A 12,733-nucleotide genomic window follows, 5' to 3' on the forward strand; every position below is an offset into this window, starting at 1 on the left:
AGCGCCGCGCTTCCCTGAGCACCGCGTGCGAGCCCCTTTTCACGGCGGAGGCTCCCGCGCAGCCCCGCGGGGCGCGCTGCCCGCCTGGCCGCGGCGCGGAGCCTCCGCGCAGCCCCGCGCCCCTTCGCGGGAGACCCGCAGCTCCCGTCCCCATTAAAGCGCGGCCCGGTGGCCTCCCCGCCGCCGCAGCGCATCAAGTTCTGAAATAATCATAAGCCGCGCCGCCGAAGTGCCCTAATGTGTTTGCCGTGATGTTTACGGCTTCTTTAGGAAATAAATATTTTATCTGGGCGCTGTAATGCCGCAGATTATCGGCGAACGGCGCGGATGGCGGGTTTGCGTCTCCCCCGCCGGCCCCGCGTCCCTTCCCACTCGCAGCCAGGGAGATGTTTGCGGCGGATTCGCCCCCGGCGCCCGCCTCGCCTCGGGGACACGCGCTGCCCCGCGGGCCCTCAGGGGCGCAGAGAGGCTCCGCGCAGCCCCGCGCACTCCGGCGCGCGGAGCAGCCGCGGCCTCGGCGCCTGCCGGCTCGGGGCTAATTGACGGCGGGACCCTCCGCGGGGGGCGGATATGCCGAAGAGCTGCCTGTCCCCCCCGCCTCTCTTATGTCCCCCTGCTGCTCCCGTGCCTCCTGCATTAGCCTCTTCGCTTTCCCTCTCCTACAGGCACCCTGTGAGGTTCCCAGCACCGGTTTGTTCCTGGGGAAGAGCTCTCTTCCTTCGTTTTCACTCGCTACTATTTTTCCCTTTGGCTGTTTGGGCTTCAGGTGCTTGGTGGATCCCACCTCCTTCCAGATAACACCTGCAGCCTGATCCACATCCCGCCGGCAACTAACGCAGCCTGGGCCATCCCATGGCAAAACTAAACTTGGCTGGAGCCAGGCTCAAACTTGGCAAACTCTATCGGGGACAAGGCTACAAGCCGGCTCGCCTCCCATAACGCCTCTTTCCACCCTCCCAAATCCCATCACAACCCAGGACTTTCTTCTGTTACTTAACAGAAGCCGGCAGAGCCTCCACGCAACCCGCGCCCCTTCGCGGAGACACACAGTGCGGTTATTCAGTGTTCTTTGTAAGCCTGACGTACAGGTTCTCTGCAAATAAACCACCTCAATAATCTTCAATGAAGCAAAGAGCAAACACAAGTTTAGTGCTTTATCCACAGGCTTTTGCACACGCAGCCCCCCGTACCTCCTTTCGCTGCAAAGCAGAGTTTGATCCACAACAGCATTAACTACTGCTCCTGCCACTAGCACTTCCACCCTTGCACTCCCCGGCTTGGAACTGATTGAAAGCTAATGGGGTTAGATCTACGGGCAGGAGATGGGTCAAAACAGAGATAAACACCGGGAAATGCTGCCCTAAATTACACAGCAAAACCCATAGCCATGCAGGGCTGCAATGAATTCCGCTGTGCGCTGCCAATCACGCAAAGCGCTAAGATATGCCAAAAATCTTCAGTGTGCACAACTCCTAAACTGGTATAATAGGTGGGTTTGCAATGGCAGGTGGTGTTATACAATTGTCACAGAATGAAGGAGGGAGCCTCGCTAATACAATATGCCAGCCCTGCGCGCTGACAGGTGACGAGGGGTCAAGCTGTTAATGAAGGTCTGCACTGCTGCAGCGGGAGCCTCACAAGGTGGCTGCTTGGAAGCCTCTTTCTTCCTCCAAGATGCTGTAGGGGCTGCTGCTTTTCAGAGTACCGGCTGCACGCATGCTTCCAAATGCTCCATCTCCTAAAACACCAGGCGAAAAGGAAGAAAGATGCCCCCAAGCCTTAGGCTTGTGGGTTTTCACACATCTTTGTGAAAGGAAAATGCATTCAAATTCAGAGCGAGCCCTGGACGGAGCAGAGTAGCACAGCTCGTGCTGTGGACCTGCTTGTCCCACAGATCGCCTTCAATTACTCCCTGCAAGCTGGAGATTTGCAAAACTGATTTAAAACAAGCGAGACTTGGTGGTGTGGCCTCAGCTCCGTCTCGCACCGGCCTTTCATGCCCAGCCTCACGACAGCGGCCCTGCTCCCGCAGCACCACAGCTCCTGAGGCCTGCCAAGCTCCATGTCCCCCCGACGCTGTGGGGCACGTGCAGACCCCGCGGCCCTGCCGCCACCCCAATTCGGTCCCTCGGGTGTCCCCACCTGACCTGGGGATGCAGGTGAACGGCTCTCGAGGCAGCTCCGAGGCCCGAGCACTCCCTGCTCACCGAGAACACGGGGCTGGGAAGCGCCTCCAGTGACCGCAGGCAGCTCTTCAAGCACATGTGGCTCGGGCCTCCCCGTGGCACAGCCCATTGCCACCAAGGGGGTCCTGAAAAAAATCTGCACTCGTTTCCTTCTGAAGTAAATGCTAAATATACCCCGAGATATATAACATACCTCAGGTGGGCAGTTATCTGAAAACAGTAAAACTGCATAGATGTGAGATTTTAAATAAAAAAAAATGCTTGAACAATAAGTAGAAAATGACCAGATACAAAGTATCAAAGTATCAAAGTATCAAAAGACTTTTCTTTTCTTTTTTTTTTTTTTTTTTATGGACTATTTTCCACTATTTTACACAAATGAGTAAAATAAAGACGATTTTTAAATAAACAAAAGAAGATGTAAGTAGTTATTTCCAAATATTCAGCTGCCTTTATTAGAGCTTTTTTTTTCTGTTAGTTGAACAAAACATAGTCTATGAACTGAAAGAGAACACGCTTGCTCAGACTAAAGAAACAAAGCAGCCCAACTACCATCCAATATGTAAAGATTTGGGAGAATGATTTCTTTTTGTTTATTTTTCTGTTACTTGGCTTTTTGTCTGCCTAAAATCCAACAACCAACCCACCTACCTCCCCATGTTTCCCCTTCTTGTCAGTGGAAAGGACTTGAAATGTCATATTCTACTTGGGACTCGTATATATTTAATAAATATATTTATTTATATGCATGGACAGCTCATACACTGTCATTCCCTCCTGTCAGGCATACTTTCAGAGGACCAAAAAATCTAGCTTAGCCTCTGCTATTTTAATGATTATTCTTGAAATACTGCTATTTATGACTCTTCTTGTGAGAGCATTGGGCAATTTTGCTATCAGCACAGCTGAATTCCATTTCTTAAAGGCAACTGTCTTTTGCAGTCACTATGGCTTGAATTATACTGATAGGGAGCTGATACAGCAATTTTTAGTAATTAGCTTTTTTAATGTCCTCTGATCTCCTCTAATGTGCTATTACTTGTGTGTATGTAAGTACTTAGTAATCAATGGGAGGCATTTTTTTTGGTATCCTAATAATTAATATCTCAATAGTTCTATAGTGAGTAAAAAAGTCAGATTTCACCTGCACTGCCTTTTCTACACTGTTAATTTCCCCCAACTTTCACAAAAGAGCTTCCAGCACTTAAGACAGGTTTGTAAATGTATTTTTATTATGTTGCAACAATCAAAATATATATGTACTGCTGATTTCCCCCTCCCCTTGCCCCATATTAAATGAAAATGTAATACATTTTGCCCACGTGTTCTTGAATTGCTTTGGAATCTGTGAAGACCCTGACATAAAGAAACTGAAGCAACGGCACAATTAGAGACTGAAGGTGTTTTTGTGCTGCACTTACACTGCAAATGAAGTCAGATGTCTCCACTTATTCATTGCCTCAACAGTCTCTGGTTTGTATTTGAAACAATAAACAAATATACACAGAAAAAACCATAAACAGCAAATTGGTTATTTAAATACAACTGTATCCAACATAGCAGCTAAACACTGGACAATGTTTGAGGTCATCAGCACATCCACATGCTCTTCTAAGTGACGTTTGGGGTCCTGAAATACAAAGTATGTCATGAGACAAATGAGTAAAATACATCACTGGAGGATTTCATATAGTTCAGTTCTGTTTAAGAAGACTGAATTAAAGAGCATAAAGAGCAAGAGAGGGAGTAAAACTCCCAAGTTTTCCTTTCCAAGCTCACAAATGAATGAATTTCCATGAATAAGATTTTATTAGTCCTTATTCAGAGAGGTTGAAGATGGGTTAAAGTCTAGCACATGAAGAGAAACCACAAAAGCTCAAAGTTCTACAGGATGCCACAAAACATTTGGAATGATCTCCAATGTTGGTAAAGCTTCTCATTAATCTCAGCTATCCAGAATTTCTGTCTGCCAATACTCTCTTAAATTTAAGAATGTATTAAATTTATGAGTATCTTAAATGTCTCATATTTAAGATGTCCAGAATTAAAATAATAAAAAAGCAAGGTTTATCATTTATTATAAAAATATGCAAGATTATTAAGAGTAATAAGTAATAAGTAATTAGTAGTAATAATCACTCTTCCAGTATCAACTAGCTATTTCAATATGCCAAGTTTGATATAATAGTATTCTGCAAAATTGCCAGTATGAATGTATCATGAATGCAAGAAAATTGCATACCAAAAACATTAGCTAGCCTAGAAAAGCTCTCCAAACCCATCCTGGATTAATATTTCAATTCATGTATTTACATATATATCTCCTGGGAGAAAAAAAAATAAAAATCACACAAACACATGTGGAGCTGGGATTTATACTACTTAAATGTAAAGCCAAAGGTGCACCACAAAGGTTTACAAGGCAAAAAACCCATATAGTAAATTAACTTGGTAACAGCACAGCTATAAAAATATTTTAATACAATTTTAGATGAAATTCTGATTCTATGCAGATTAAGGAGCATTTTAGTATGCAGCTCAAGGAGGTCAATATTTTAATCCTAGTTCTGGTATGGTGCAACATATTCTCAGATATTGTACAAATTCGTGTTCTAATCCTGTAAAAACTCAAAAGTTTACGCATAGACTTTGAATAGTCTTACTAATTGCAGTAAATCTAACGTTTATTTCCATGAAAAAAAAGCACCTATTTATATATTCAAATGTTCTGCAAAACTGAATGCTAAGTCTCAACAACATTTTGAAAATACACATCCCCACACACTATTACTCAATCGATGTGGGCATTTTTCTGCATCTGCAAAGAGTAGACTATTTCTGGTTATAAATTTAACCATACATATATACATATTTTTTTCAGAATCACCATTAAGCAATTAGACTGCAATAAGTACTGAAACTTAATGCACATTTCAGAAAAATCTCTAAATATTATTGTTACTTTTGGAACTATACATCATCATAAACCTTTAAAAAGAAAAAAGAGCAAAATAAAGATTTTTAACCACATATTCATAATGATTTAAATGAAAAATGAAGTTTAGGTTCTATTTGAAATGATGTCATAACCTTTAAAAAATATATCCTTCCCTATATGTTTTATTATATATATATTTATGTATATTTAGGTGTGCATAAACACACACATAATAATGTGTGTATTAATACACATTTATACAAATATAATACACATAATACAAATTTATTTTGGTCACTGTTCTGAATACTGCAGAAATACATGAGTGAATGAATGATATCACAGATATGCTTTGACACAGCTGCTAGAAGTTGATATATAAGAGCAATACAGAGTCCTTTAAATTCTTAGAATACTACTCGTTATACAACAAACGCTGGTGCTTTAAGGAGTTACTGAATATTTTTCAAGATACTTGTTTCCATTGCCATTCTTGAATTTTGAAGAAAATCTCCTACCAATTTGATTTTGGTCTTCTGCTACCTCACCACAGTACATTTCCTCCAAGTTGTTTAGATTAAAAACAAATTTTGAAATATTTTTCTGTCAAATTATTTATAAGGACACTGTAGCCTAATACTGCAAAGAATAGATTGGATTGAGCAGGTGTTTTCCATTTCAGCTAACCTGTTTTTCTTCAACATCAATATGGAGCAGTGTAGCTTACTTGTGTACGTGTGTCCTGGAGCTAAGCATCCTTTCACAGTGATCATGAACTGGGCATACAGGTGAGATGGCTCTTTAGCCATGATAATTCAGAAACCACCCTCTTGCCTTTTTGTTTGTTTGCTAATTTGGGCTTCCATGGTTTTGATCTCACTAAAAGAAACTTAAATATCTTTATGCCTCTCCTCAGACGGAGAAAAGAAAAATCTATGATACCTGAACAGCACTCTGCACCTAATACAAATGCATGTAGAATATGACTTGCAGGTATTCTGCAGATTTCCTCAAGTTAAAAACCAAGTACTCCTGACGCAGCAATATTGAGCAAAAATAAACTCATTATTTGCAGAGTTGAGAATCTTGTACATAGAACAAAAATCACCTCTGCACACACAAGGAAATTAATATTTAGAATGAACCAAGCTTATCATTCCACCTCACTCTAATTCATCGCACCTCACCTGCTTGCCAACATTTTTTATTGCCAGCTGTTCAGGTGTCATCTTATCTTCTTCTTCAACAGCCTGTGAAAGAAACACAGAAAAGGTCAGTGTTTCAGAATTCGTTTAGTTCTTCCCCAAGCCATAAGATTCTTAAAGTATAATTCTCTCTCCTCTCTTTCTCAAAAAAAAAAAAAAGAAAAAAAAAAGGAAAAACAAAAAAAAAATCAAACATCAACACATTTCAGAAAGTCAAAAGAAAAGGTACTTCAGCTTTTCAACAGACATGTTTTTAATTACCAAGTGTTAGTGCAAAAGATCAAGAGGAACACTCATGAATGGTTTTATTGTTAGAAAAGATGTATTCATTAAGCTGTTTTAAGTAAAAGTCTTAAATTATGTGTATTGCTAGTTAAAGATACTTAAAGCAGTCACGGAAAAATCTAAGTTATCCACATTATTCCAAGTACTGGAGGTTTCATTCTCAGTAAATATTTACATACTATTTAATTCAAGTTACCTCCCTTTAATATACTTTTATAATTTCTGTTGTCTTCAAATACCGTGTCTGTATAAAGTAAATCTGCTTACTTACCTAGTAAACGTGATGTAGATTTTTGTTGCTTTAAAGAACTGTATTTTTTTAATTTCAAGAATGATTGACACTATTTAGGGAGTGTTGGGATTTAGAATTCATAAACAAGTTTAAGTGCACAAAACAGTAACAGTACAAATCACTGGGATCTCTCCTTCTCACAAAAGCAGCACTTTCTTTACCTAAAAGGACATGGACTTAGGTTCTACAATGAGGAAGTATCTATCATCAATCTATCTAATGGAATAATATCAATAGACCATTATTCTACTATATTCAAGTCAAATCAAGTTGCCATTGACTAAATAAATTAACACAATCAATTGCTTCTTTTGCCCTATAGGAGCAGTACGTTCTCTCGGTAAAATTCAAACACTAAATTAATATAACAATTCCCATTTAAAGCTAAATGCTTAATTAAACACTTTGCTAGCTTAGATTGGAGAAAAAAGAAGATCGAAGAGTTATTCTGGTACTTGAAAAAAGTTCACAGAAAAGTGATACAAAGTGATACACAGCTGATTAATAACTCAGCAACACAGTCTCCACAAGGCCGTTACAAACATACGTCTGTGCCTATAATTTAACTAAATTATTTATTTGCTGAATAAAGATCATTCAAAACAGCATAAAATTCCTAATCCTGAAAACTAGTATGGTAATAAGCACTACGATCAAAAAGAGTTCCTGCAGCTTCTAGTCTAGTCCTTATGAAATGAGACTTCTGAAATGAAGTAAACTTCATTTCAAACAGTCGCAATTACCCTATCATTATCGAATTCAAATACCTTGTTATAATTCTTAGCTAATTCCAACATCTCCTTCACTACTGTTTCATTGAGTTTGCAATGCTCACTGTAGTCCTGGAGTGTCAAACCTTCCATCCAACTCTTCTTATGTAAGTTTAGCAACATCTGCAAAATAAAAACTGCTTAAAACATGCATCATAAATTACATCTATAACACTATAATAATGAAACATGTGCTTGCCTTATTATAAACAGACCTAACAGACCATCTCACAAGCTATTTCTGAAATACGAACCTTGCTTTATCGAAGACTTGTGGAGATACTTGATGCTTCATATATTCAAGTTCTTTCAACTTAGTCAAATTATTCAGCGACTTCCAATAGTAACCATTTACATAATGCAAAGCCATCAAACCAAATATGCATTTTGAACTGTAGAAAAGATTAGAAGGCCAAATTCTTGTGTTTTAATTTAAATCACCTCTGGAAACTTCATAACCATTTCCCAAGGTAGCTGGTTTTGTTCAAGCTGTTTCTTTATAGAGATCAGCAAATGCTCCTGAGGAAACAATCACTGAGGTCTCGACAGTGCAATTCTGTCCTAAAAAAGGCTATGAATTTCACAAATTCTTCTCAGCTCCTTGATCTGCATATATACTCTTCCACGATTGAAAGCTGTTTTTATTACTTCTAACCCTCTAAAGTCAAAGTTAAAGTGAGAAAACTATTCTGACCTGTGCAACATGAATTCCAACTGTGAGATCAAGTTGTAACTGTAATAAAGCCATGAGCACACACAGGCATTACCGAGAACAGGATCTGCCTTTTCAAGCCTTAGCTTCAGTAGATGATAAATAAGCTTTCTTTCCTTTTTTGTCCAACTGGTTGAGATTGTAAAGCTGGAGGATTTTACTTGTAACAAGAGGAAATTTGACATTAAAGTTACCAGCACTCTTTGAACAGTTGGTTTTGTTCTTTTTTTGTTTTGTAAATGTACCAAGTTGATTAGGATATCACTACTTCCCAAGAGTAGATGACGTCCTGGGGAGTCCCACTCACACCCCATGAAAGCATCTTCTGTAGAAATGATTATAATTCAAAGGTTATAGATAAAGATGTCTATAAAGAACCTGAGATGCCTTTGCCATGAAGTTCCATTTTGAAAAATAAAGTCTTTCAGCATCAGGAATTTCAGGAATAGGAATCTCTAATTGCAAATCTAATGCAGCTACTTTAGCTTTCAGACACATCACTGAACTTGAAACTTTGCACAAACATATTAGGTGTTCTCAGCATGAGGACTTGCCAGCACTGTACAACCACTAAGAAAAACAAACTCAGTAAAACATTCGGACAAAAATGCTGTAAAATACTTATGTGATGATTAGAACACGTATTGCGGAAGTTTCATCATCATCCCTAAATACATAAGTGGTTTCTGGAAGAAGCGTCATGTACTTCAGAAGAGTTAAAATGCCTCCTAAAAATATCAGCAATTAAAATCACAATATTGCCACAACTCTTAAATAGGCATATAATGTTCTTTGTACTTTGAATAAAAACTAAAATAGTTACCTTCTGTTCTAGTTCATTCTTCCTGTAGTTGATAGTGATGGAATAGTAATGTCTGTTTAGTCCATGAATTAGTGCCTGCAAGATTCAGGAGGAAGTTTGCAAAAAAAATTACCTGTCACTGAAATAAGAAAATGCTACAAGGAAGAGATTGTTTAAAAGAGCACTCTTTGAATACACTTAAAAAAACCCCAGATACTACACATATGAACCAGTCAATACACCTTCTCCTAATTTCCTCCTCCAATATTTGTAAACTAATAATCATACTTTCCACTTCTAAAAACAAAAAACCAAAAACACAACAGCAACAAAAAAATCAATAAATTTGGGTACCAATTTTAGCAGTAAGAGCCTGATATTCAATACAAATAAATAAATGCTAGCTAATCATTCTAAGTGTATATTCTAAGTTACCAGGCAATGAGAACAGCTGAAATTTACTGTTGTTAATTGGATTTGTTTCAAAACTTACTTTTAAAATTTGTGACAAAGTATGAGTTGGATTAAGATTCAGGGAGTTTTGTTTTAAGAAAATTCTATGATAAATGTTCATCATAACAAAAGTCTGTTTTCAAATAAAATTTTACATTGTGAAGTATATATTTAGAAATATGAGATATGTTTCTTCAACTCCGGTAAGTCATGCTTAAAGTATGTATAATCCCTGGTAAATATTTTCTACGTTTCCATCATGCCACCCTTTTATGTTTAAATATATTCTGTAGAGCTACCCAGAGTGAGTATGTATTCGCATCTTTTGCAAATTAATATTTCATCATTCCAAAATTATCTTTATGAAAGCTGAAAATGTTCTCATACATACATTCTAAACAGATTTCACTTGTGAACACTCATATACAGAGCTACAAAACTATTTAACTGGCTACATGTACAAGAAGCAACAGCTATGTATAATCTTTACTTGTGCCACTGAGTATAATAAAATTGTAAAATGCAACTATTATCATTAAAGTCATTTATGGCTGAAATTACATGTAATAAGTAGCTTTCACTGAAATTTTCTTATTTTGCTCAAGGTTATTGTATAAGAGCTTTCTTTTAAATAAACAAGCAAATAGATAGTGATGGAGTATTGGAGATTTTTAAAAGCTCCTAAAATACACAAATACTTGACAAGTTGATCTTGCCTTCTGTCTTTTTACTCGCCACTTCCGAAAGCACTCTTTTAAAGAGTGGACAAATGTAAGAGGTAAGCAACTGGTCTGCTTCAAACATGCACTGTAGTTTAGCTCTGGAATAAAGTCAAACCGCATGCAATTCTCAATTCTGAGATGTTAAGGAATATCTTACAATCATTTTGAAAGAAAGAAATGGAAGTTTTAGCCCAGGTCAAACAAGTATTGAGTTTGCTACTGACCTCAATTGTGTCAGAATTTTACTCACGACTTCAGAATAAAATCCAAACTACACTCATTCTTTCAGAAAGAAATATCTTAAGAACAGCGCATCATTTTAAACTATAATTTTTAGCAGAACAGTGGATTTTGAAACAGCTCACTACCAGCTTGCAAAAAAAAAAATCAGCAACACAAGAAGTATCCATTCGAACAACAGAACCCCCAAACTCCCTTGGCCAGAATACATCGTGCTGTAGAGACAAAAAGCTTTAAACAGAGACTATAGTAAAAACTAAAACAAACCAAAAAACCCCAAGAAACTTAAACACTACTTTAGGGCTTTATAAGCTAGGTCATTACCCATGGTCCATAAAAGCCCAGTAGCACAATCTCCTGAAACAGGCAAGCAGAGGCTTGCCTGCACCCAATCAAGAGAATTATTAATTGCTTATTTCATACTCATTACACTTTGCAGCTTTCACTGATGCAGAAATCAGAAGAAAACCATACCAAGCTTTCAAGCAGACACTGCTTTGTGTTTCTGAATATTTTTCCTAGTATGCTCATAAATAAGAGATCTCCATACATATGTAATAAAGAGTAAGTGATGCTTTGCAAGATAGGGTTATGGTGATCTAGCAGCTCTCAGAGGATGGGTCTCTCATAGAAGTTCACCTCCTACCTTCACATCTACCATGGCTAGTGTATTGTATTTCTCTAGGACACTTGCCTAGCAAATATCACTTTCATTGTTCGTGTAATGGATCATAAGAGAAGCAATTAGACTCCATGGCTGCAAATATAAGGTGCCTTCTGGAAGTCATAATAAGAGGAGGAAGTTTTCCAGGAGAAAAAAAAAAGTAGGGAGACACGCTGAGGTAGAAGAATGAGACAGATAAAAGCATTAATCACTCCAGGGGATACTTGTTCCAAAGCAGAAGCTATTTCTTGAAACAAGGGTTTGCTTCACTGGAGACTAACATGTTTTGCCTTCATAGCTAAAAAGTTAGCTTGGGAAATCAAACTTTAACATTTAAGTTTTACAAATGCCCAAGAAGAAGTATTGGAGAATATGTGGAAAGGAAATAGACTGGAGATGAAATAATCAATCAAATGTCCTGTTTAGTCATTAGAACTCCTAGGCCATCATTTTCTTCCAGCAAATTATTAGGCTGTTACCATCAAAATCAGGGATGAACTATTTAAGATACAGCACAAAGTTAAATCTAAATTACTTAAGCAAGAAGCTATATAAGCACACACTACAAAAAGACAAGACTGTTAATGAAAAAATTACCTTTTCCTTGATTTACTTTAGAACAATTTATCTTTAGGAAAGCTGAGACATGTTGATAGAACGACTTGTTTTTAAAACAGCCATACTGAAAATGGATACTCTTTCACCTAACTTGTATCACATGGTATGAATCAATTGTCACTTTTAAAAGTTTTTATTTTCATAAATCTGTACTTTAACCTTTGCAGTATAAACTTAAATATGCATTCACACTTATCTAATTTAGGGCTCAAATTTAAACTCTTCACATATATAACTCCGCTGATGAATCACACTGATTTTAAATGCATGCATACAAATGTTACAGAGAGAACAATAAACAATTTGTAGCTTACTGTTTGTAGGTACCCTTCCCCAGAACTGCTGAATAAATCCTGAAATTTGCATACATTATCAGTGTTGGGTTTACCTGGATGGATGGCTTGTTTAAATGACCCAGATTTGAAGTTGTTTGTCTTGGTTCATGTCCCAAGACCATCATATTAGCATTGATCAATCTGAAGGCATCAATAACAACCTGTAAAAACAAGATGTCAAGTCAATTCTTCTTAGAAAATGCAAGTAATAGTGCCAAGCAATAGTGGACAAGGCACGATCAACTCTCATCTGTTTTTGGCCTTTATCCAGAAAATCATTTAATTATAAGATTAATAAAAAAGAGCCTCCCGCTGGCTATGCTATCAGCACAGCACACTACCTTGGATTGTAAGGTGACACCGATTATTACTTTTTTTCCCATGGAGCTTTAGGTTTTATATAAGTGGGATTATTATATAGCATTGCATTTTTAACTACACTCACTATAAGCTTCAAAGGTAGGCATATGTTTGTCAGCTAAATTTTATCCAATCAAAATGAATGGCAGAG

At 38.0% G+C, this 12,733-nt stretch overlaps 1 protein-coding gene across 1 annotated transcript in view; it reads right to left on the minus strand.

Moving 5' to 3' along the window:
* Nucleotides 1-3,396: 3,396 nt before the first annotated feature.
* The window catches only part of PSMD14 (proteasome 26S subunit, non-ATPase 14), a 44,079-nt gene continuing 34,742 nt past the window's right edge, over nt 3,397-12,733 (minus strand). The window contains exons 8-12 of the mRNA XM_026052359.1: nt 12,276-12,383; nt 9,212-9,286; nt 7,674-7,799; nt 6,312-6,374; nt 3,397-3,816 (exon numbers count right to left, since the gene is read on the minus strand). Of these exons, the coding sequence (XP_025908144.1) occupies nt 3,718-3,816; nt 6,312-6,374; nt 7,674-7,799; nt 9,212-9,286; nt 12,276-12,383 (471 nt within the window). The 3' untranslated portion in view covers nt 3,397-3,717. The remainder of the gene's footprint in view (nt 3,817-6,311; nt 6,375-7,673; nt 7,800-9,211; nt 9,287-12,275; nt 12,384-12,733) is intronic.

The sequence above is a fragment of the Nothoprocta perdicaria genome, unplaced genomic scaffold (genome assembly GCF_003342845.1).
Source record: "Nothoprocta perdicaria isolate Ctin4 unplaced genomic scaffold, notPer1 scaffold_0, whole genome shotgun sequence".
Taxonomy (NCBI): Eukaryota; Metazoa; Chordata; class Aves; order Tinamiformes; family Tinamidae; genus Nothoprocta; species Nothoprocta perdicaria.